This window comes from Balaenoptera borealis, assembly GCF_965194805.1.
Source record: "Balaenoptera borealis genome assembly, chromosome: 20".
Lineage (NCBI taxonomy): Eukaryota > Metazoa > Chordata > Mammalia > Artiodactyla > Balaenopteridae > Balaenoptera > Balaenoptera borealis.
The window spans coordinates 11,138,875-11,164,196 of NC_138879.1; the positions used below are offsets into that span (position 1 = coordinate 11,138,875).

The 25,322-nt window shown below is 44.9% G+C and overlaps 1 protein-coding gene across 5 annotated transcripts in view; it reads left to right on the forward strand.

The window, feature by feature from the left end:
* The window catches only part of RNF213 (ring finger protein 213), a 115,473-nt gene that overhangs the window by 40,431 nt on the left and 49,720 nt on the right, over window positions 1–25,322 (forward strand). For all 5 annotated transcript variants that reach the window (XM_082372787.1, XM_082372786.1, XM_082372789.1 and 2 more), the window contains 15 exons: window positions 841–1,063; window positions 1,863–1,918; window positions 3,069–3,222; window positions 5,924–6,094; window positions 10,785–10,874; window positions 12,016–12,138; window positions 12,985–13,165; window positions 15,119–15,292; window positions 15,671–15,820; window positions 18,344–18,933; window positions 19,801–19,963; window positions 21,105–21,322; window positions 22,276–22,416; window positions 22,536–22,703; window positions 23,665–24,820. In XM_082372787.1, the coding sequence (XP_082228913.1) occupies window positions 841–1,063; window positions 1,863–1,918; window positions 3,069–3,222; window positions 5,924–6,094; window positions 10,785–10,874; window positions 12,016–12,138; window positions 12,985–13,165; window positions 15,119–15,292; window positions 15,671–15,820; window positions 18,344–18,933; window positions 19,801–19,963; window positions 21,105–21,322; window positions 22,276–22,416; window positions 22,536–22,703; window positions 23,665–24,820 (3,758 nt within the window). The remainder of the gene's footprint in view (window positions 1–840; window positions 1,064–1,862; window positions 1,919–3,068; window positions 3,223–5,923; window positions 6,095–10,784; window positions 10,875–12,015; window positions 12,139–12,984; window positions 13,166–15,118; window positions 15,293–15,670; window positions 15,821–18,343; window positions 18,934–19,800; window positions 19,964–21,104; window positions 21,323–22,275; window positions 22,417–22,535; window positions 22,704–23,664; window positions 24,821–25,322) is intronic.

Here is a 25,322-nt window from a genome sequence, read left to right on the forward strand (position 1 = left end):
AAACTTCAGTACTCTGAAGACAAATTAATTCTGGGGAGCTAATGTACAGCATGGTAACTATAGTTAATAATACTGTATTGTTTACTTAGAAGTTGCTAAGAGAGTAGCAACTTTTAAATGTTTTCACCACAGAAAATGTTTTCACCACAGAAAAGAAATGGTAACTATATGACATCATGGATGCAGGTATCAAGTAATGCTATGGTGGTAATCATTTTGCAATAAGAAAGTGTATCAAATCAACACATTTTACACCTTAACCATAACACAGTGTCATATGCCGGTTGTATCCCAGTAAAGCTGGAAAATGCTTAATTTTTGGTGGATTCTTTTATTATTGTGATAAAATATACCTAACCTACAATTTACCATTTTAATCATTTTAAGTGTACGGTTCAGTGGCATTAAGTACGTTCACATTGATATGCAACTGTCACCCCCGTCCGTCTCCAGAACTTTTCATCTTGTAAAACTGAAACTGTGTCCCCATTAAACAACAACTGTCTATTCCCTCCCTCACTACCAGCCCCTGGCACCCACCACTCTACTGTCTGTCTCTATGAATCTGGCTCCTCTAGGGACCTCACATAAGTGGAATCAGAGTATTTGTCCTTTTGTAAGTGGCTGATTTCACTGAGCACCATGTCCTCAGAGTTCATCCATGTTGCTGAATTCTTAATGTATTATTGTTTACCTCTCATTTGATTGAGTTCTTAGCATTTAAATCATTTTTGAAATCAGAACTTTTTAGATCCCTTCTAACATAATTTTAACTAACTTGGTCTCTTTTACTGATCTCACTGTTGCCCTTTTTTTCTGTTCCAATTTTCCCTTATATAGGAAACAATTACTCCAGATAATGGGAAAGAATAGACATTTGCTATATGTGGATGAGTATCTGTTCCGATCCTGGTTCAGTTTGCTCCCTCTGAGTGACTTGGTTCATTACATGGAAGACCTCACCGACTACCTGAGTTACTCACCCCCTCGTGTCCTGGACTGTCTTCTAGGGACTTGGTACCGGCTTGAAGGACTTGAGGAAATCTCCAACGGAAATATCCAGGTTTGTTGTCTGGAATCGGCTCTTGAGTCCTTGCTTAGCAAAAGCAGATCAAAAACGAATCAGTCAGAGTGTGTGATTCTCCTTTTCTGAAAACCTGACAGGGTAAAGCATTTAGAAAAAAGAGAACCAGGAGGGGTCAATATTTCGTAGGGTAAAGGGTTGATTTACTTGAGTTATTCTGTTTCAGTAAATAGAATTCAATAAAACAGTAGCCTTTGGGTATGTGTGATTGTGCAAGGCAGGGCTAGAAGTTATTCTGAGTGTTGGTCCACTTCCTAATTGCTCTCTGTCCTTTCCCATTTTGGGGATGGATAAAACGGTATTATTTTATTTTATTTTTTAAAAAATATTTATTTATTTATTTATTTATTTATGACTACTTTGGGTCTTAGTTGCGGCATGCAGGATCTTTTGTTGCTGCGTGCGGGCTCTTTGTTGCAGTGCACAGGCTTCTCCCTAGTTGTGGCACATGAGCTCAGTAGTTGTGGCGCAGGCTTAGTTGCCCTGTGGCATGTGGGATCTTAGTTCCCCAACCAGGGATCGAACCTGCGTCCCCTGCATTGGAAGGCGGATTCTTAACCACTGGACCACCAGGGAAGTCCCCAAAATGGTATAATTTTAAATCCTGCGTTTTATTTGTAGAAGGTATAAGATTAGTACTTGAGCCCCTTAAAATTTGTTTATAGAAAGAAAATAATTATTATGCTCTATTTATGTTGGATTTTTTGGGGTCTGTTTTAGCAAAGATGGTGGCATCATGATTAAATCCTCCCTTTTTTTCTTTTCTTCCCCACCCTAGAGTATTACGAGTACTTTTCAAATGCTGTTGCACCTCCTGGATATGTATCAGGAAAAGTAAGTAGAAAAGTAAAGTGTAGTCTCTCTCTTGCACACGGTTATCCCCTAATGATTGGCTGTATCCCATATTTGCTGTCATTAATGGAAGGTCATAAATTAATATATATCCCACTTCTTTTTTCAAGGTATTAATGTAATCATCCTACTTTTTAAAAAAGGGAAAAGCATAGAAATCAGCTGCTAAGATTTTGGTTTATTTCCAACTGGTCTTTTTTCCTGTGCATTTTTGTCATTTATTTTTAAGTGATCACCATCATATTACATATTCATGCTTGTGTCCTGCATTTCATCAGCATTTAGTCTTCAAATTTTTTTTGCAAGTCAGGGAAGTTGAAAATAAAAATCAAAGTTAGCTTTCCATAATTATCTGAAATTATTTGCTCCTGCAAATTTGTGTGACCTCTGATACCCAGAAGGCACAGTGTACAGAATGCAGAACAATAGACATGTACCTGTGGGAGAGAAGGTATTTTCTGAGATTCTTGGAACACTGCCAGGATCACCTCATCTGAATTAGTAGGGTGTTCAGGATGGAGGTGGGGGTGTCAGGTCTTCATTAACATCAAGCACCTGGGGCTTCAGGGACCCCACCTAATTCTGTGTATTACACAATCGCCCCAGTAATTCCTTTCTCATGCTGCCTTCTAAACCCCACTCTGATCAACTCCCTAACTCTCAGCTCTGGTCATGTGTCAGCCAGTAAGCAAGTCCACGCAGAGCTGGAAGAGATTTCATGCACAGGGTATCCCAGGATATATTCTTCTAGCATTTCTTTCTCTTTCTCCCTCCCTGTATCTTCCCGATTTTTAAAAAAATTTGTATGGTATTTGAATCTTTGGTAATATGCATCCCTAAGATTTTTTTCAAACAAAGGAATACACTTGGAAATAGTTTAACTTGCTTTTGTTAAAATAGTTCAGACCGTGGAGGCAAACCAAAAGGACTTTGTTTCCTTTTTATCTTAGTCACAAGTTCAGGATAGATGGAAGTTCAAGATAGATGTCCTGGATGTTAACCTATATGGGATCAAGTACGTGCCTTCCTTGTAGGTGTTTTAAAGGGAAGGAACTCGTCATGGATAAGGGGTACTGTTTTCTCATTCCTCCTAAATTACTTCATTGATTTCTTTCAACTCTTTGTGGGGTAGGATTCTTGAGGAGCCCTTGATACAGTCCTACTTGACTGTGTGCCTGAAACTTCACGAATCTACCTGCAGAATAACAAAACAACACACGTTTTATGAGATGCCTGCCTTATCTGCTGAGATTGTTTGCAGAATTATTATACTTAAACTTCTAGTGGTAAGTGGAACACATACACATAACGTTGTACCCAGGAGAGCTATGGAACCTGAAGCATCCTCAGTTCAAAAAGGAGATAGGCTAATTCTAGGATTGCTAGAATGACCCAGAGTGGCTGATTGTGTCATCAGATATTTGTCAGTACCTACTTGATGCCAGGTTTTGTTCTGTGCATCGAGGCTATTTTGGTGAACCAGGGTCTGCGTGCTTGCCCTCCAGGGCTTGCGTTGGAGGGAAGGAGGCAGTGCAGGATCTCAGGTGTAGAGTATCGGCTGTGACTGGGTTAATTCAAGAGCTCTGCAAGTGGCCGGGACTTCAGGCAAGGACCTCCCCACCCAAATGCATGTTCATGCCTAGTCTTTCCCACCTGAGCTTTATTCCTGTTCACTGAAACTCAAATACAGTAGCGAGGTCCACACACCTAAGTGCACACCTTACAGCCTTTCCACACAGGCTCCACTTCCCTCATCAAGCTGTAGGGACATCCCAGAGCTCTGTCCCCCCCTCGCTCCACACCTCCCAGAGGTAACCACTCTCCTGATTTCTGCCACCACGGATTAGTTTTGCCCGTCTTTGAACTCTTTCCTTTTTGTGTCTGGCTTTCTTCACTTGACGTGACATCTCTGAGATCCATCCATGACGTCGCATGTTGTCCGCAGCTTATATTTTCCCATTGTTGTGTGATCTTCACCAGCTTGAGTTTGAGCTTCCACATGAAGGTGATAGATGATTTCGTATTTAGATCGACCATTTATTTGTTAAGCATTTGACAAGTCAGAACTGGGACATTAGTGATATAAAATAATTAAGTATATGTTTTAACTTGTTCCTTTTCGTTTTTCTTCTTTAAAATACCAAGGATACATTTAAAAATAAACATTATTGGTAAGATGATTGCTTTCTCCTGAAGTGGGTATTATTTAAACCATCATAGGCAGGTGCCAACGTCTAGATAAACTGTGTTCAAGAAATCTGAAATTTGTCAGTTACTTAGGGTATATGTTCCTGTAGAAATAACTATCTTAAATGTTGGTTGGGATCTCAGATTAGTGCAATCCACAGTCTGATCCAAATACTCTACCTGTGCCATAAAAACAGAAAGCTTTGCAAAACTGAAATTAAATAAAACCAAAGTATATGAAGAGTTTTTGAAAAGCTTTTGGTTGCGTGCTGACATAAAGGGTTGATAGGATTGTTAGGACATCAGATGGAGAAAAACAAGGAGCAAAGCTGAAGTTTCTAGAGTAGATTTTCAGACTTGGGTTGTTCACTTACGTCCATCATCTGTGCTGGGTGAAGGGGACACCCAGATGGAGAAGACAGGTCCCTGGCAGCAGGGTTGCGTAGGTGGGGGACCATCCTGTGAGCACATAATTGCAGCACAGTGGCTTAATGCTAAGCTGGAGTGTGGATTAGGTGCCCTGGGAACAAAGGGCCTTCAGAGGGGCTGGCGTTCCCACAGGGCGAGAGAGCAGCCCGTGCAGTGTCAGGGAGGAGAGGAGCATGCCGCTCCGGAGGGCCCACGGGTAGCCTAGTGTGGCTGGAGATGGAGCTGAGATCTAGGCAATGCCAGATCACAGATGGCATGCACACCCTGCTAAAGCTTCCAGGTTGTTCTAGAAGCTGCTGCACCATGCGGGGATGTTCAGCATGGGTCAGCATGTCCTGCTTTCAGCTCAGAACTGTCGCCGGCCCTTGCCACCCACATCCTGAGTGCTGTGCTCCCGTCACACCTGTACCCCAGCCCACCCTTCCCATGCTGCCCAGAGCTCCCCGAATCTTTCCGGGAAGAACCACCCCCACCAGGCTGGGTACAGCACCCTTTATGTGCCTTGAAAATAGCTTGTGCTTTCTCATTTTGGCACTTGCCCTGGTTACTGATTGTGCTGTCAGCTCCTTGGGCAGCCGCCTTGCCACTGCGTCTTTAGCCCTTGGGCCAAGCATCTCTGGAGGGAGGGAGTGACACCAACAGATCCAGTTTTGAGGGGTCCTGACAGTTACACAATTTGAGGGGCTCAGTTGAAGCAAAAGAAAACACACACAGAACTGGGAGAGGCCTCTGTCTAAGTGGGGCTGACGGCTGGGCTGTATCTGCTTTGTGGTAAAGGTGCTTCTGGTGAGAAAGAGAGGGAGGGAGTGAGGGAGGGAGGCATCCCTAGAACCCTTGACCCCGGGGAAAAGGAGCTTTTCAGGGAGAGGGAATGAAGGGAGAACCTCACGGAAAGAGCACCAGTGGTTAGGGACGTGGGTTTACCTCCTGGCCCTCAGACCAAACATGTCACTAAGGGGCAGGGTTTACACTAGCTCGGCTTCTCTGAGCTGCTGGAAGCTCCGAGCCCTTGGTGTCTCCTTCTCACCCTGTCCGGAGGAAGCTTGTCGGCTCTTCCTCAGCTCGGAGCCCAGGAAGTCTGTGCATTGGCAAAGGCAGAGTTGCCTCTGTTAACAGTTGCCTGGGGTCGTTTGATGAGGCGTCCATGCCACTCCTTCTCCTGCCTCGTCACCCCATGCTGCCCACCCAGAGTGAAGCCGAAACGCTCTGGGGAAATGAAAGTGCTATGAATGTGCAGGCTCTGGCAGCGCCGGTGAGTCTGAGCGCACAGGTGGCATCGGGTGCACAGGGGGGAAGGGAGTGGCATCGACGATCCTTTGGGTCCACAGCGCAGGGACGATTAAACTCTCTGTCTCTCTCTTGTGGTGACAGGATTCAGCAGGAGGGCAGGGAAATGAAACTGGAAAGAAGAATTCAGTAAAAACAGTCTTCCAGGGGACTCTCGCTGCTACAAGATCTTGGCTTCAGAGAATTTTTCGAAAGGGCGTGTTCCTGACTGGGTATATATTTTCTGTCACCTTCGCTTACTGCGAGGAGATTAAGGTAAGCCCTGCCGAGTGCAGGGAACCCAGTGGGTCTTGTCTGCAGAATGGGCAGCTGCTCCCCTAACAGGACCCAAGGGCACGGGCACCCTGGTGGGTGGGCCATGGTCCCCACACCGATGGTGAGGCTGCTGAACGGTGAGGACAGACCTTGTTGGGCTGACGGGGAGGGGCATTCGAGTCTGATCCAGTGCTGAGGTTATGAGTCAGGTTTATGATGTTGAAAGTAGAAGAATAAGATGGAAGCTACTTGAAAGGGAAACTGGACAGAGTGGCGTCTGAATGTGAGGAAACTGGAAATCAGTCCCAAAAGGTTGGGAGGCAGGGAGGGCTTCCAGAAACCGAGGTGTGGACAGAATCTTGTGCCACTGAGGAGGAGGAGGGAGGGCCTAAAGACTGTTGGCTCCAGGACGAAGTTCTATAAAGTGATATAAGCAAACCAACCAAATGGCCCTCTGACGTCATCAAACCAGACTTCAATAGGCTGTTGCCTTCCAGGGATACTTTAATGGAGTCATCATAAAATCACATAGCTGAGACTGTGCATGAACAGAGACAAATGACTCTCACTCCATCTCAGACTTCTTCAGACTTATTACCTATCTACACAGAGGGGAGAAGATCATTAATCCAAATACCCAGAGCCCAGAACTGTGACCACTCACCCTCACTGGGACAGAGTCTAAGGTCAAAACGAGGAAAACATACATAAATCTTGAACTTGGTTTAGAAGTTTTGTTGTTGGCAGTGGAATGGGTGTAGCAAGTCTGGAGCTATGTTGTGTGTACTCTAAGGCTGAGCAGATGGACACAGGGTTGCTGCTGTTGGAAGCCCAGGTTCTTTCTCACTGAAGGAGGGATGTGTGGACCAGGGGAGAGAGGAGGAGGTCTGTGGTTTGGAAGGAGCTAGAGGTATAGTGTGAACTCATGATTTAAAAAGCAACAACAGGTAAAAGACCTGTACTCATAAAACTATAAGACACTGATGAAAGAAATCAAAAATGACACACACAGATGGAGAAATATACCATGTTTTTGGATTGGAAGAATCAATATTGTGAAAATGACTATACTACCCAAAGCAGTCTACAGATTCAATGCAATCCCCATCGAATTACCAATGGCATTTTTTACAGAACTAGAACAAAAGATCTTAAAATTTGTATGGAGACACAAAAGACCCTGAATAGCCAAAGCAATCTTGAGGGAAAAAAACCGAGCTGGAGGAATGAGACTCCCTGACTTCAGACTATACTACAAAGCTACAGTAATCAGGACAATATGGTACTGGCACAAAAACAGAAATATAGATCAATGGAACAGGATAGAAAGCCCAGCGATAAACCCATGCAACTATGGTCAACTAATCCATGACACAGGATGCAAGGATATACATGGAGAAAAGACAGTCTCTTCAATAAGTGGTGCTGGGAAAACTGGACAGCTACATGTAAAAGAATGAAATTAGAACACTCCCTAACACCATACACAAAAATAAACTCAAAATGGATTCGAGACCTAAATGTAAGACCGGACACTATAAAACTCTTAGAGGAAAGCATAGGAAGAACACTCTTTGACATAAATCACAGCAAGATCTTTTTTGACCCACCTCCTAGAGTAATGGAAATAAAAACAAAAATAAACAAATGGGACCTAATGAAACTTAAAAGCTTTTGCACAGCAAAGGAAACTATAAACAAGACGAAAAGACAACCCTCAGAATGGGAGAAAATATTTACAAACGAATCAACGGACAAAGGATTAATCTCCAAAATACATAAACAGCTCATGCAGCTCAATATTAAAAAAACAAACAACCCAATCCAAAAATGGGCAGAAGACCTAAATAGACATTTCTCCAAAGAAGACATACAGATGGCTAATAGGCACATGAAAAGCTGCTCAACATCACTAATTATTAGAGAAATGCAAATAAAAACAACAGTATCACCTCACACCGGTTAGAATGGCCATCATCAGAAAATCTACAAACAACAAATGCTGGAGAGGGTGTGGAGAAAAGGGAACCCTCTTGCACTGTTGGTGGGAATGTAAGTTGATAACAGCCACTATGGAGAACAGTATGGATGTTCCTTAAAAAACTGAAAATAGAATTACCATATGACCCAGCAATCCCACTACTGGGCATATACCCTGAGAAAACCATAATTCAAAAAGACACATGCAAAAAAAAAAAAAAAAAAAGACACATGCATCCCAATGTTCATTGCAGCACTATTTACAATAGCCAGGTCATGGAAGCAACCTAAATGCCCATCGACAGACGAATGGTTAAAGAAGTTTTGGTACGTATATACAATGGAATATTACTCTGCCATAAAAAGGAACGAAATTGGCTCGTTTGTAGAGACATGGATGGACATAGAGACTGTCATACAGAGTGAAGTAAGTCAAAAAGAGAAAAACAAATATCATATATTAACACATATATGTGGAATCTAGAAAAATGGTACAGATGAACCGGTTTGCAAGGCAGAAATAGACACAGATGTAGAGAACAAACATATGGACACCAAGGGGGGAAAGCGGGGGTGGGGTGGTGGTGGTGGTGGGATGAATTGGGTGATTGGTATTGACATACATACACTAATATGTATAAAATAGATAACGAATAAGAACCTGCTGTATAAAAATAAATAAATAAATAAATAGCAACAACAGGGGCTTCCCTGGTGGCACAGTGGTTGGGAGTCCGCCTGCCAATGCAGGGGACATGGGTTCGAGCCCTGGTCCAGGAAGATCCCACATGCGGCGAAGCAGCTGAGCCCGTGCGCCACAACTACTGAGCCTGTGCTCTAGAGCCCGCAAGCCACACTACTGAAGCCCACGTGTCTAGAGCCCGTGCTCCGCAACAAGAGAAGTCACCGCAACGAGAAGCTGTGCACCGCCACAAAGTGTAGCCCCTGCTCGCCGCAACTAGAGAAAGCCCGTGCACGGCAATGAAGACCCAACGCAGCCAAAAATAAATAATTTTAAAAAAATTTAAAAAATTAAAAGCAACAACAATTCCTGACTCCATCCACTGAAAGGGCCTAGAGATCGTGACATCGAGGTCCGTGAGCACACCCAGAGCCCTAGTCATGGCTTCTAAATGTCATTTCCCCTAAAAAACCAAACCAAAACAAAACAAAAACCCCCCAAACCTGTGCTTCTGGAAAGAACAGCAAATTCTAGAGGTGGGGCTGAAGAAGTGAAAGGCCAGCCTGAAACACCTTGTATTGCCAGACAGTAGAAGTGCTTGAAGTCTAGTGGTGACATGTCACAGGGAGACAGGACTAGATCCAAGGTGATATCCTAGGTTAGATCCTGGATGGTAAAAGGATGTTCATGGGAAAAAAGTGGTGAAATCCAAATAAAGCCAGTGGTTTTGTTCATGGTAATCTAGCAATGCTAATTACTTAGCTTTGACAACTGTACTATGGCTACGTAACGTGTTAGCACTCGGGGAAATTGGGCTGAGAGTATCTGGAACTCTCCATACTATATTTGCAGTATTTCTGTACATCTAAAATGATTACATTTTTTAAAAAAGGAGACAGAAGCTAGCTTGCAGGGGTTCCCACTAGCCAAATTTGAGGCAATTTGAGTATCACAATGAGTAATGACCAGAAGAGGATTATCATATTAGAAATTATCATATTAGGTGGAGTAAATCAGACAGAGAAAGACAAATACCATATGCTATCACTTACATGTGGGATCTAAAATACAACACAAATGAACTTATTTACTAAACAGAGACAGACTCACAGACGTAGAGAACAGACTTGTGGTTACCAAAAGGGAAAGGGGGTCTGGGAGGGATAAATTAGGAGTTTGGGATTAACAGATACAAACTACTATATATAAAATAGGTAAACAACAAGGCCCAACTGTATAGCACAGGGAACTATATTCAATATCCTGTAGTAAACCATAATGGAAAAGAAAACAACGTTGTCATCATCATAACAGAAGGGAAGACAGAAAAGGCCGGAGAACTCTTCTGGAAAAGAGACATGGTAACTAAATGCAGTGTGTGCCCGTCAGTTGGATCCATGACCCAAACAGTCAGGAAGGACACCTGTGGACGATGAGAGAAATGTGGACAGGGACCCTTCCTCGAGAAAGGTCACACCCACGTGAACTGGCCTCAGAGTGACACCTGTACTACCACGTGTAGCAGAAGGCACACAGTGTTGGGGATGCCTGCCCAGGACTTAGGGGCCAAGGGGCATGACATCTGCAACTTCCTTCCAATGGTTCAGCAGAGACAATGCCTATTTCTAGAGAGAGACTAAAGGGAGCACAAAAGAGAAAGAGATAAAGCAGTCACTTTAAACGCTGGGGAGTCTAGCTGAAGGTATATGAGTGTCCTTGTGCTGTCATTGCAACTTTCTGTTACGTTTGAAATTTTTTGAAATAAAACAATGGAGGGAAATCCTTTCAGGTTAAAAACCAGTTACACGGTGGAAGGGACTGTAGAGGTGACCTGTCCCAGTCAGGACCCTTCGTTTTATAAGGCTAAGGTGGATTGCCCTGACACGCCAGTGACACAGCAGACCATTGACAAAGATGAGTCAGAACCCAGGTGTCTTCGAAGCGCTGTGCATAATCATCTTCCTTCATAGAATTACACTGTGGCATCTAGGTGTCTTAGTGGCTGTCCCTTACATGTGGGTTTTGCAGGTCTGGAGGCGACTGGTGGAAATAAACTTCCCTGCAGAGCATGGCTGGAAGGAATCCTTGCTGGGGGACATGGAAGGGAGGCTCAAACAGGTACTGAAAGTCGGGGGATGTTCTTTTTGGAAGTCGGTAAAACCAGACCGTGAGAAGCAACTAAGACACGTGATGACTGCATTTGAATGGACAGGGCATGGGGTTCATATGACTCTGTGTTTCTGATTCAGCCTTAATAGTTTGACCGCAGATGGTATTCCAGAGAAGAATAAGGGCACAAGGTCGGGGCACCAGGGGAACCCTCAGCATGCATGGGGTTCTAATAGGCACTAACCCTATATGCTGTGGCTCTAAGTGGCCTGTTGGTGACAAGAGCCCTATTAAACCCAGTGACAAGTGGGGACAACACAAAAGTGCTCCCCATTTTTAATTAAGGCCTGTGACCCTAGAAAATTCGGGTTTTAAAAAATGTGATATGAGGGTTTTCTACGTAACTGTTAAATGGATCTTTTTAGGAAAAGAGAAGCAAAGAAGAAACCTTTTTAAATTAATTAATTAATTAATTAATTTAAAAAATTTTATATTTCTGTTATACATTTATTTTATTTATTTTTGGCTGTGTTGGATCTTCATTGCTGGGCGGGCCTTCTCTAGTTGCGGCGAGTGGGGGCTGCTCTTTGTTGCGATGTGTGAGCTTCTTATTGCGGTGGCTTCTCTTGTTGCGGAGCACAGGCTCTAGGCGTGCGGGCTTCAGTAGTTGTGGCATGCAGGCTCGGTAGATGTGGCACGCAGGCTCACTAGATGTGGCTCACAAGCTCTAGAGCGCAGGCTCAGTAGTTGTGGTGCATGGGCTCAGTTGCTCCACGGCATGTGGGAATCTTCCCTGACCAGAGCTTGAACCCATGTCCCCCGTACTGGCAGGCGGATTGCCAACCACTGCGCCACCAGGGAAGCCTTTTTTTTTTTTTTTAAATTTACCTGTTTTTGCAAGCTGCTGTGCCGGATGCTTTTTCTGCGAAGTGGGAATTTTAGCCTTCTTGGTCTGGTTTGAATTTTTGCCTTGTTGGTCTAATGGTTAGAGACAGGGAGGACATGCTTAGCGTGGGATGGGAAGAAGGTCAAAGTAATGGGGAGCTGATACAGTCGTAGGAAAGTGAAAATTACTAGGGTGTTTTCATTCCATAGTGTCTGAGAGTGCAGCACGCCAAACCTCTCACACCCTCATCTTCCTGTCTTGCAGGAGAAGCCTCTCTCCCAGATCTCTGCCTTCTGTAGCACTAACTGGGATGCTGGAGGCGCAGAAGACAGTGTGTCGAAACGCTTTGAGATGTGTGCCATTGAAGCCGTGGGCTCGGTCTGCCAGGTGAACAACCTTCCCCACTCAGGAATTGCGTTTGGGTTCACACCTGCCTTCTGTCGTCATCAGCTAAAGGCTATGAAGCGCCGCTGGTTCTGAGACCCTGCACTGATGCAAAGAATGGGCTCTGGCATCCCCCTCCCCAGCCTGAAATCCAGTACCCTGTACCCACTCCTTGAAATGCCACTCAGCTTCCTGCCACTGCATGGTATCATAGCAACTCACAGGTGACCTCCAGAAATCTCACAGGCTGCTCCTAAATGCCCCATTATTATCATTGCCACCTACCCAGCCTTTGTTTTATTGCTTGCTAATGACACTTGCTTAGCATGCAGTAAAAGACCCCAAAGGTTAGCAAAGCATTATGGAAGAAAAATGTATGAAGTTGAAAAGATTTTATCAATTCACTTAGAAAGAGAATTAAAATTTATGTGTTGTTTGTAGGCAGCTTTAAAAGAATTACAGTTAGGAATACAAAGGATACCAGTATTAATGGTTTACTTGTATTATGGTTGATGTTTTTCATAATGTGAAAGTCCCAAGAAAAATGTAGAAACTGGCATTGAGCCAGAGGAAAGGGGGGTGACTTGTGGGTTGTGTCTGTATCTGTCTGTCGGTACCTGTTTCCGCATCCCCAGTGTTCATCACTTACGGAGACAGTGCACAGGAAAATGGACATGCCCTAAGAAAAGTTAAGCATTTTATTTACAATTGGTTTTTTTGAGGCTTTGTAAAAGTAGTTATGAGGGATTTCTGAAATGCTGTTGGGTGGGTAATTTACTTCTGTTACTCAAAAACAAACCAACCAAAAAAACCTTCTAAATATCCCTCTCTTTATTCATTTTCTTGTAGTCTCAGACCAGTATCCTTGAGAAAATCTCTTATAATGACTTGAGGAAATGTGGCACCCTTGTGTCTGCTGTGATCACTAAGTCCTGGCCGAGAAGTAGAGGGGAATTTGTAGATGACTTAAGTGAGGTTTTGAATCACCTGCTCACTTGGCCAGAAATCAATCATCTCTTCAAGTTGTATGGTATGTTCACAGAGGGCGCTGGGAACATGTGCTCTGTCCAGTGGTGCCTCCTGACCCAAGGGTAGGGCAGAGTATTTGACCTGTGAGTCAGTTCGAATGGGTTGATGTTTGCCAAAAGAAGCAGCTTGGATGGAAAGACCCAGGAAGGTTCATAGTATCTTGTATTGTAATTGAGAACTAATACTGAAAGCCACCATTCATAGAATACCTGCTGTACACCAGCTACCATGCTGATGTCTTATACTTGAAGTGGTCCTGAGGGTCCTCAGACAAAGAAACTGAGGTGGAGAATGTGATAGGACTTACCCAAGGTCTTGCCAAGAATAAGTGTTAAGAACTGAAATCAAAACCCAAGTGTGTCTGAGTCTAAAACCCTCTCTTTGTTATTCTGAGATCCATATAAATGTCCGATCCAATACTGGTGACCTTAGCAAAAACTAAGTACTGCCTGATTTTTCTACCCGTACATTCCATGACCCAAGCGTTTGTGACCAAAGAGAGGGAGATGTGTATTTCCCTAAAAACATTATATTCAGGTTTATGTGTGAGTCTTTAGATTCAGATCTAGTGGAAAAGCACCACAGTTAGGTTATTTTGCGTCTCAGTTTCATCAAATTACTGGGACAGCCATAAAACAAAAAGCTAAGTTTCTTCAATGGCAGGGTTGTTGTAGCGATAAAATAAGAAGATTGATGTGGAATTCCTATGTAATGATTAAAAACTACTCACTTGAAAATATTACATTTGTGTCTTTTAAATTAATAGACCTTATATTTTAGAGCAGTTTTAAGTTGATAGAAAAATTGAGCAGAAAGTACAGAGATTTCCCATATTTAGCCCCTCCACACACACAATTTCCTCTATTATTAATGTCTTGCTTCAGTGTGGTACGATTGTTACAACTGATGAGCCAGTATTGATATGTTATTAATAACTAAAGACCAATGTTTACATTGGGTTTACTCTGGTACTTTCTGCGGGTTTTGACAAATGTTTAATGATGTGCATCCACTATTACCGTATCATACCGAATAGTTTCACTGCCCTAAAACCTTGTGTTCCACCTGTTCATCCCTCCCCTCTCCCCTCTTCTACAGTTGTGCCTTTTGCAGAAAGTGATATGGTTGGAATCACACACTCTGTAACCTTTTCAGATTGGCTTCTTTCGCTTAGCAACATGCATTGAAGGTGCCTTTTCATACCTCACTTCTTTTTACTACTGAATAATATTCCATTATGTGAATGGACCACAGTTTGTCCATTCACCTACTGAAGAACATCTTGGATACTTCCAAGATTTTGCAATTGTGAATAAAGCTGCTTTATTTGCTTTTAATGGCATGACCCAACTGTATGACCCTAGTATGACTGGGAGAGAAACCTTCTGGTGGTTAAGTATGTTTGAAAATTTTGCCCTCTGAATTGATCCTAAAATTCACATTCAAAATTTTGCAAGATAGCCAAGATGTGTAGAGTATAGCCATCACACTGATGTTTATCTTGTTTCCATGTGCTGTGAAGATGCCTCCTTAAGACCACGTAGATAACCCTCACTGGGTGTCAGTGCATCCCTAGTGCAGTTTATTCTTCTCTAAGCGTTCTCAAGATGGGAGATTTTAAAGGCGGTGATGTCTAGTTTAAGAAAGATATTTAGTATACTGAAGAGGGCACAGGTTTAAAATAACTGAGAAACGTGGTTCTCCTGGCTGACTTTGGTCATTTGAGGAATCGTCTTCATGAAGCAGGAAGTCCTTTGGGAGGTGAATTTGGGTGAGATGTAAACCTCCTGGGCAAAGCAGAATCGAGGGATGTGAGAAGCACATCTGGAAACACAGAATGACTGCTTTATTGTATGGAAGTTGGGTCAGAGCAATGAGGAAGTTACTGGGAATTCAATAACATGGGAAGGAAGTGGGGTGCCCACCGTTTTAACTCTGTTCTTAACTTGATCAGGAATCAATGAGAAAATATTAGAAAATATTACCGATGAAGGCAAGAAGTTGATGGCCACTGCTGACTCTGTGTTCAGAAAAGTTACTAATGACCTCATCAGTGGAGCGATTTTAGTTGGACAACTGGAGCTGATCATAAAACACACGAATCAGTTCCTTGACATCTGGCAGTTAAGTAAGTTGAGATGTGGACTTCAGGCTCATGAGGGGTTAGACGATAAGAAGCGTCTGTGTTTGCCTGTGTGTCTTGTAGAGGGGTGATCTTTGTCGTCTTTATGATTAGTGGCTCTTCTCGCCAGGAAGTTGACAGGCGATGGCTTCTAATCCATAGGAAAATAATGGGAAAGTGATAAGATACTGACCGTGTCAGAGCACTGGCTGTTTTTATTCCGTGCTGCTGACACGGGGACGTCTTGGAGTGGCCCTGCACGCAGCCCCCTGCGTCACCCTCCACATAGCTCAGCACGTCGGGCGTGTTCATGTGGGTGGAAGAAATGTCTTGCCACAAGCGGATGTTTGTGTGTTCTATTGGTTTCCTTTTCTTTTTTTTCAGAGAGTACAAGTCTTCCAGCCCAGGAGAAAAAACACGCTATGAAGGAAGTGCTGAGTCTCAGAAAGAATGAACTAGTCACTCTAAAGAATGAGAAAACATATGTTGACTCTCTCCTGAAGTTGTATGGGAGGGTAAAAGACCTGATTAAAGGTGATATTCTTAAGCATTAAAATAAACAAAATTGAGGTGTCCCCAGGGGAGAAGGGTCAAAATAGAATATGATAAAAGTGTATCACAGTAGCAGCCTTTTATCTTGGAGGGGAGGCTTTTTTAAATGTGTTAATTTTTAACAGAGTTAAAATTTTTTTGGTGATTACTGCCATATCTCTAAATAGCATGCTTAAATATCTCCTTGATTTTTCAGGTTTAAGCATTATCCATTGTGGAAAATTAGGATTAAATCTCCTTGTTTTTCCAATTTCTGCCATACACACATAACCTGTCCAACCTCCCTTTCCTCCAATTTTATCATAATTTTAATTAGATCAGTCCTCAGGGTTTAAATAGTCACGACTGTGTAAATGCACTGTTCATAACCGAGCCATGAAACATACCATGATTCTCTTCCATTTCTTCTGCAAACTGTTTTCTCTAGATTTAAAATTCTTGTCTTGTCCTATGCCTTGTTTTCAATGTATTTGTTTTTAAATTCAATCCCAGACTCTTTACCAACCGTTTGAATTTCCTCACAAGGCAATCAGTTTGATTTTTCAGAAGGACTCTCCCCAAACTGGAGGGATGCAGTCCTAGGGCTGTCCTGCTTCTGTCCTCAGCTGGATCTGTGTCCTGGGTCCCATGGCTCCCTGCTCTCACTCCTGTGTTTTAGTGAAACACACCCTCTGGTCCCTCCTGAGAAGGGGGCACAGGAGTCCTTGCCTGTCTGAAAATGTCTGCCCGTACATGAGATCTGTTGTTTGGTGCAGAGGTACAGACTGGAAACGTTTTCCTTCAGGATTTGGGATTTGTGGCTCCATGGTCTCTGCAGCGTTGCTGTTGAGAGTCAGATGTGATTCTTAGCCTTTGTGGTTGACATGTTTTCTCTCTCAGGAAGCTCTTGAGATCTTTTTGTCCCCCTTATTCTGAAATTTCCTAATGATGTGCCTTGGAATGGGTCTGTTTCCCATCTGTTGTACTGGGCATAATTAAGTGGGTCTTTCTAATCTGGAAATCCAAGTCCTTGAGTTCTGGGGAAACTTCTTGTGTTAGTTAAGTGATTACTTTTTCTCTTGCTGGAATTCACAGTTGGATATGTGACCTCCTGGAATGGTCATCTAACTTCCATACATTTTCTCTCCTATTTTCCATCTCTTTGTGTTTTGTTCTGCTTTCTGAGCAGTTTCCTTAATTTGACCTTCTAACCTTTCCAGTAAATTTTTAAATTTCTCTTCTTATGTATTTAATTTACAAGAACTCTTTTTTTCCTCTGAGTGATCCTTTTTCTCTGCTATCCTGTTCTTGTTCATGGTTGCAGTATCATATCTTTCTGAGATTATTGATATTTTTGATTTAGAGGGTTTCTTTTTCTTTATCTTGAATAGTTTCCTATTTCCTCCGAGTTGCTTTTATCTCTTGGTATGTTTTAATATCTATTTTTTATGTTAGAGACTTTCCCCATCTGTCTAGAAATTCTTGTTTATCTGTTTATATTAAGAGAGGTGCCTGACACGCTAATGGAGGATTCTGAGGGTGGTGTGGCTAGGCTTTGAAATAGCCTGTATCTTTAGCTCCTCTCTCTTGGGCTACTTAGATCGCCAGTCTCTTGCCTGGAAGGTATAGGCCCCGCTGCCAGGTTTTGGGAGTCAAGAGAGAAATGAGGTCTGGAGGGTTCTCAGCGTCCAATATGTATATCTAGTCTTACTGCCTTCCTTCTTCCTGTATCCTCTGTTCTCCTTTCTTCTTAAATTTAATGGTACATACCGTCTGTTAGCTTCCTGACAAAGCATAGGTGCCTGGAAATGCCTTTATTCTGCCATATACCTGAGACCCCCAATCCAGAGAGCCCTCCGTGTTATCCTCTCTAAAATATAAACCACCCATTGCTTGCCAGGGTGGAACGAGGTGCCATCAACCTGCCGTATGGAATGGGTAGGGATGAAAATGAGGCTATTTGATGACTTCTTAAGCAGACTTTCAGCCCAGTCCTCCTTATTTTATCACCACCTCCCAAATTCCAGTTACCTGTGCAGCCAGTGTCTGTGCATTGGGGGAAGTCTGTGACACCAGACACCTGGCAGACTCAGGTTTCCCCACCATGGGCTAGGACCCCACGTTCTGAGGCTTAAGACATCATTTACCCCCTAGCACATCTGCTTTTCAAGTTCCCAAATTTTGTTGCTGTGATCTCCTTTTCTATCCTTCCCAGCCCTGTTGCTTTATGGCTTTTGAAAAACAATCTCTTTTCTATCATTGGAACAGAATGTGGGGAGGGAGTGGAAGCATGTGCAGATGTCAGACTGTCATCTTCTCCCAGAAATTGCAAAGCTTTCTTTGTCATGAAAATTGACGAGCAAGGTGAGGGTGGAGACTTAGGGATTCTTATTGAGAACAATGCCAGCAAGTGTGTTCACTTGCATTTCCTTAAGAGCAGCGAGGGGAGTAAAAACTGGGAAAGTAAAATGAAATGATATCATGACTAGAGGTTTGACTTCTGACATTCTCTTATGGTTTCAAAAGTGGATTTTGGAGAGATTGCTGAAAGACATTCGGAAGACCTCAGCGGGAAAAGATTAAACCAAGTCGTGACGGTGAGCTTGTCAGCCACCTCCCTCGACTCGACGTGGACAACACATTACAACCTGAGCCCTGAAGTCCAAGAAATGGCCAGAAATGCAGACTTGCTAAAGGACAGCCACATCTTCCAGATCTTCTGGAGAGAAGCCGCCCAGGAGCTGAGTGAGCCAGAGGAGGAGTTGGAAAGGAAAATATTTCACCCTGAAGAGATGTATCAATATTTATATGGTCCTTGTTTCAAAAGGTTTACGCAACTGTATCAGGATCTGAAGTCAGGGGAGGTCACCTTTGGGGAAATCGATGACATCTTCAAAGACTTTGTGAATAAATACAGCGACCTAACTAAAGACCTCCAGACCATGTGTGCTCTGTACCCCAGTGACCAAAAAGATTGGATCAAGGAGCGAGTCCGGCAGATCGAGGAATACCATCACCTGCATCAGGCTGTCGACTCAGCCAAGGTCATCTTGAAGGTCAAAGAGAATTTGGCCCTGACCGGCGACTTTGGTGTTCTCCACACCTTACTAAGCTTTGTAAGTTATTTACTGGGGACTACTGTGGGTGGGGGTGGCGGGGGTGCCGCTCGCAAGCTCTTAAAAACTGGGCAAGATGATGTTGCAGCTTCCTTCAATGTTATTTGCATTTTATTCGATGCCTGAATATGCCAAGGGCTTTGTTTTTACCTTTGTTTACCAATAGTGTGACTGTTTTGGCTAGTGTGGGTTTCCTTGGATCGGCAGGAGGATCATGAATTTAGGAAAAGGCAATGATCCTCTTTTAGTCATCTGATATTTGTAAAGAGTCACCTGAGCTCTTTAGGTTCTAGAAGCCAAAAAGCCATTTGTTTTGTCAGCTCTCCACATCTAGTGCTTAGCTGGGAGCGGCACATGGTAAGTTACCTGTTACAGTTAAGAAGTGAGTCTTTTGCTTTCTGATTTTTTAGGTGAGCGTTTATAAGGTATACGGTGACCTATATTATTGTGTAGACAGGTATGATGAGGACTAAAATTTAGCACAAAATTTGGAATTTGGCACATGTAAGCTTGAAGCCCAGCAGCGTGTTCTTGAGTAGGTCACTGTCCTGGTCCTTCTTTTCTTTACCTAGAAAATAGAAAAAATTACAAGGTGCACCTGGCAGGGTTCTTGTGTAGGTTTACTTAGCAGAATGCCAGGTGCAGAGGAACTGTAGTTACTATGGATCGAGGGGGGACAGCAAGAGCGGCTACAGTGTCCAATCTGGGATAAGAGCTTCAGGCACCTGCCAATCCCGGAAGTTTGGTGGGAAGGACTGTTGGGATGGTCAACATTGTTGTTTTGGGGGGTCCAGGAGCCAGCTCCAGCGCACATACAACCTTCTCTTGCAGACTCTCTTTGACAACTTTCTTTGATGACTTTCTTAGACTGTCTTGGACAACTTTCGCCACGAAAAACTGGACCGGATCAACCAGCAGCTTATCCGTGCCAAAAAGCTGCTGCAGGACGTCAGTGAGACCCGGTGTCAGTGTCTGAAGGAGCTGTCCCGGAGGAAGGAGTTCATCAGCTGGGTCCGGGAGGCTCTCGGAGGTACAGTCCATCACTGTGGTGGCCGGAAGTCTGGAGCATATTTAGATGGTTCATAGGGTGGTCTTCCTAAACTTATGGGCGGCCCCTCCCCTTGATCATGTTCTGAGTAAAGGACCATGAGATGCCATCTGCATTTTTTTAATTAAAACATTTTAATTGAAATATATTTGCCATGTAGCATTGTGTAAAGTTAGGGCGTATGGCACATTGATTTGATACATTTATATCTTGTAATATGATTGCCATTGTAACAATAATTCGCCCCACTATCATGCCCTATAATTCTCCTTTCCTCTTAGTGATGGTAATAATTAAGTCTAGTCTCTTAGCAAGTTTTCATCTGTATTCTTTGGTAAATGTGCAGGGTGTGCCTCGTTGATTGTAGGTAGCATTTATATCAGGACAGTATAGCTCATTTTCTGGTGTAAAAACTATTTCCTTGGCTACTTTTTTTCCCTCTCACTCTGGATGCTTGCTGTGAACAGCAAGGGATCATTTTCTTTAAAATTGTGTCCCTTTAGCTTTTTCCTCCGGTTGATTTTTACTAGAAGCCAAGGCGAGCTTGTCTTGGCTTAATCACATCTACCTGTTGTTGCGCAAGGGCTTGGCAGTCTTTTTAACTCTGTGGCTTTGGTGATTTTGGCAGAATTAATTCATGGAGGGGAGATGGAGCCAGGGAAGAGGGAAGGTGGACAGCCCTGGTGTGCAGGGACAGGGGAGGGGCCGCCTGCTCATCTCATCACAGACTCGCTGCTTTCAGCTGTGGGCTCCTCGGGCCACAGTGATGCACAGATTTCGATTAATGAGCAGCCGTTTTTTATAGATAACTGTCAACATGTTACTGTCTTTTTCGTAACGAAATGGCAATATTGTGTGATTACATGAAGTAAGATACACAAAAGCCCCATGCAATGCCTGGACATTGATGCTGTTCAGTAAGGTCAGGTATTGGTCAGCAGTATCAACATAAATGGCAAAAAAAAAACCAATGCCCCAGGTTCTTATCGAAAGCAAAAAGTGGATAAAAACCCTAGAAATCCACTGAATATCCATTTATAGCTTCAGTAAGGACCATTGTCCCGGATTTGAGGCTCATGTCATCACGGGGTAGCCCTGCACTCACCTGCCTCTCCCTCCCCAGGCATCACGGAGCTGAAAGTGTTCGTGGACTTGGCCTCCATCTCTGCGGGGGAGAATGACATCGACGTGGATCGGGTGGCTTGCTTCCACGATGCTGTGCAGGGCTTTGCACCCCTGCTGTATGAGCTGGACACGAGTGCGGGTTTCGATGAATTCATGCAACACCTGAAAGAGCTGTGGAAGGCTCTGGATAATGACCACCACCTGCCCCAAAAACTGGTGAGTCTTATTTCTGGCTCCAAAATAGATTAAGTTTAATAAAGCATCGCTTAGAAACACTAGGGGCATGACTGCCAACTATTGCACTCTCACATGGCAGGCTTTTAATGCAGTCATTTAAAAGGATGTTTAAAAACAGTTTCTTCCTATATGGAAATGCTTTCTCTGTCTTATTATGTTAGAAAATTGGATACAAAACTGCATGTAAATTAGAGTGATTTCTACTATGCGAAAAGAATGGGAAAAAAAGACTGAAAGGAAATATGTTAAAATGTTACCAGTGGCTTTCTCTGAATGGTGGTAATTGTTACTTAATTCTCTATACTTTTTGGTATTTTCCATGCTTTCCACAATTGGTACAGATTCACTTTTAATCAGAAAAAATAAACATTTCCCTGTAAGTAAACCATCTGCACAGGGCCCAAGCAGGCCCATAGTATTGGATTGGCCAAAAAGTTCGTTCGGGTTTGTCTGTAAGATGTTCGGAAAAACCCGAACGAACTGTTTGGCCAACCCAATACATAGCTTGTGTAACAGGATGGTTGGAGCCCCACAAGGGATGGGGGAGCAAAAGAGGAATGGAAGGAGCAGCAGAGCTCACAGCCTTGTTACAGCCAGCATCATCCCCAGCTGGGGGCCCGGCACAACGCTGCCTTCTCACAGAGAGCTGGGTTCATGCCTGTCCCTCCCCATCCATGTATCCAGGGCACCGGGTGAGAACACAGGGGAGCAGCCCATTGCAGCAACACCTCCTGACAAGTGTCCCAAGAGGGAGAGCCAAAGCCCGTGGCAGTGGTGGGCAGCAGATGAGGGAGGCCTCCCCTGTGGGTGATGGCACGCTGAGCCGGAGAAGGGGAGGAGGAGTTTGCCCCTGGAAGGCAGAGGTGGAGGGAGTGGCAGGAAGAAGATCAGTTGTAAGCTGCGGCCCATTTTCTCTCCTTCTGTCCCAACAGTGTGACTCTGCCCGGAACCTGGAGTGGCTGAAGACAGTGAAGGAGAGTCACGGGTCTGTGGAGCTGTCATCCCTGTCCCTGGCGACAGCAATCAACAGCAGAGGCATCTATGTGATCAAGGCTCCCACGGATGGCCAGAAGGTGAGCCCCACATCCCAGGCACAGCTGCAGGTGGCTCTTACAGGTTGCTGTCCTCAGGGGCGGGGGGGGGGTGGTCTCTGCCTCTCAAAAATGACCTCTGATTGTGTACTGTTCCACAGATTTCCCCAGACACAGTTCTACACTTAATCCTTCCTGAGGGCCACGGAGGCCACGAGGAGGTGCGAGACTACTCTTTAGAAGAGCTGAAGGAGCTTTTGAACAAATTGATGCTGATGTCTGGCAAGAAAGATCACAACAATGCTGAAGTCGTAGAGGTGTTTTCTGAGGTAAGGATTTGTATCTATGCTGGAGCAGGTGTCCTATTCCCATCTGTTTGGGCTGAGGACTCTCACTGCTGAGGTGCCTGGGAAAGTCGGAAGAGTTTGAGTTTGTATTTATTTATTTATTTTTAAAATTTATTTATTTTATTTATTTATTTTTGGCTGTGTTGGGTCTTCGTTGCTGCGCGCAGGCTTTCTCTAGTTGCGGTGAGCGGGGGCTACTCTTCGTTGAGGTGCGCGGGCTTCTCATTGCGGTGGCTTCTCTTGTTGTGGAGCACGGGCTCTAGGCACACGAGGCTTCAGTAGTTGTGGCTCACAGGCTCTAGAGCGCAGGCTCAGTAGTTACTGCACACGGGCTTAGTTGCTCCGCAGCATGTGGGATCTTCCCGGACCAGGGCTCAAACCCGTGTCCGGCTCAAACCCGTGTCCCCTGCATTGGCAGGCGGATTCTTAACCACTGCACCACCAAGGAAGCCCTGAGTTTGTATTTAATTCATAGGAATCACTCTGCTCTTAAACCCATGGAGAGTGGAGCCAGTGGGTCTGCAGAATGCATGTATTTGGAATTCATGACCCAAAGAGATGTTGATTTACTCTGTAAATCAGCAAGCATCCCAAAATACTTAAAGATGTAAATGTACATCCTTCATGAAAATCCAAAGTAATCATAATGATAAAGGCGTATCGGTTTATGTAATGGTCTCTCCTTTTGGTTATGAGTTTTTTCCTTAAAGTTCATTTGTATTTTATAAATGGTTTCCTTTATCTTTACAACGTATTGATTCCTAAAGAAGAGACTGTGGAAATGAGGAAGGAAGGCCTTCTGTGATCAATCTTGTGCTCGATATCACACAGTGAACCGTGGAGAAACACGAACCCCAGCCCTTCAAATTATCAATCTGTTTGTGTTATTCTAGACTGATGTGTCAGCTCTGTGACGTCTGCCTCCTGCTTCCATTTGCAACAGGTGTTTTGCAACGTGCAGCGGCTTGTCCAGTCCTTTATAAACCTTTACTCTGCTGGAAATATGCTGTTCAGGGCCTGGACGGCCAAGGTGTACTGCTCCCCCCAGAAGGGTGCCTCCATCCAGATGGACTTCGGTCTGGAGCTCGTGAGCCAACTCGTGGAGAGCGGGCCAGTCGCTGAGCTGCTTGAGACCCTCTGCCGGCAGATGGAGGACTTCCTGGACCGCTGGGAGAGATTCGTGGCAGAGAAGCGAGCTGAGCACTTTTACCTCAACTACTATACTGCCGAGCAGCTGGTTTACCTGGGCTTGGAGCTCGGGAAGCAGGTGCCCAGCAGTGCCGCCCTCACCATGCTCTCCTTCATCAAAGGCAACTGCACCTCAAGGGACGTCTCGGAGGCCTGCCGGGGGCCCGATGGCAGGGCCGCCACACACCAGGAGAGTACAGTGGTTGAAGGATTGCCACTGTTGCTCTTCTCTGAGCCCAGACTGGTGGACAAGCTGAGGGTCATCATGAAGCAGTCGATGACGTGCATGAGTGTCCTCCTGCCTCACTGCCTGGACCTGGAGGCCCTTGGCCACTGTCTGGCTCGCCTGGCGAGGATGGCTGGGCCCCCTGTGCAGCGGGAGCTCCCCAGAGGCCTGCAGGACGGCCAGCCGAATCTCATCGTCTGTGGCCACTCTGAGGTGCTGCCAGCCGCCCTGGCCATCTACATGCAGGCCCCGAACCAGCCCCTGCCCACCTACGACGAGGTGCTGCTCTGCACCCCAGAGACCACGTTCGAGGAGGTGGCGCTGCTCCTGCGTCGCTGCCTGACCCCGGGCTCCCAGGGACTCAGGGTCTACAGCCTACTGTACGCAGACCAGCTGAGCTACGAGGTGGCCTGCCGGGCGGAGGAGCTCTTCCTGAGCCTGTGCCTGCAGCGCCACCAGGAGCACTACCGGCTCGTGATGGTGTGTGACTGTGAGCGGGAGCACTGCTACCTCCCCTCGGCCTTCAGCCAGCACAAGGTTCTTGTCACCCCCCAGGCGCCCCTCAAGGACATCCAGGCCTACCTGGCTCACCACTTCCGGGTCCCGGAACAGACCCCGTCAGCTGCTGCCGCGTTCCGGGACCACATGTGTGTTGGGATCGTGGCCTCGCAGAGAGCGGGTGTCGGTAATGATGGCTGCTGGGTCCCTGAGTCCCAGGGACCACCTGATGGCCCTTCCCTGTCCAATGGGGTGGGGGGGTGAGCTCAGATGAGCCCTTTTGCAGGTGGGGAAACTGAGTCTCCAGAGGACTGACTCACCTGAAGTTGTAAATCGGGACCCGTACTGGAGCGGGACACCGTTTCTCACATGGTTTCCAGCTTGGCTGAGCCATCTTCCTCCTTTAAACTAGCATCTCTGCAGTTTCCTCTTTTTTTTTTTTTTTTTTTTAAGTCCATTGGCTACTTTGGGGTTGATGTGGGTCCTGAGCAGGCTGAGGTATAATTACTCCGTCTTGAGAAGAAACGGATGCCTCTGCCTTCAGTCAGCATCATGATTTCCATTCTGTTGACTGTATCCCTTTAACGGTACTACCTTCTTTCCAGTGAAACTTGCTCCCCGCCCCCGGGAGCGACCTCTGCTGTTTCTGTCCTTACGCTCAGACTGCCATCCTTAGTCCCGGGAAGCAG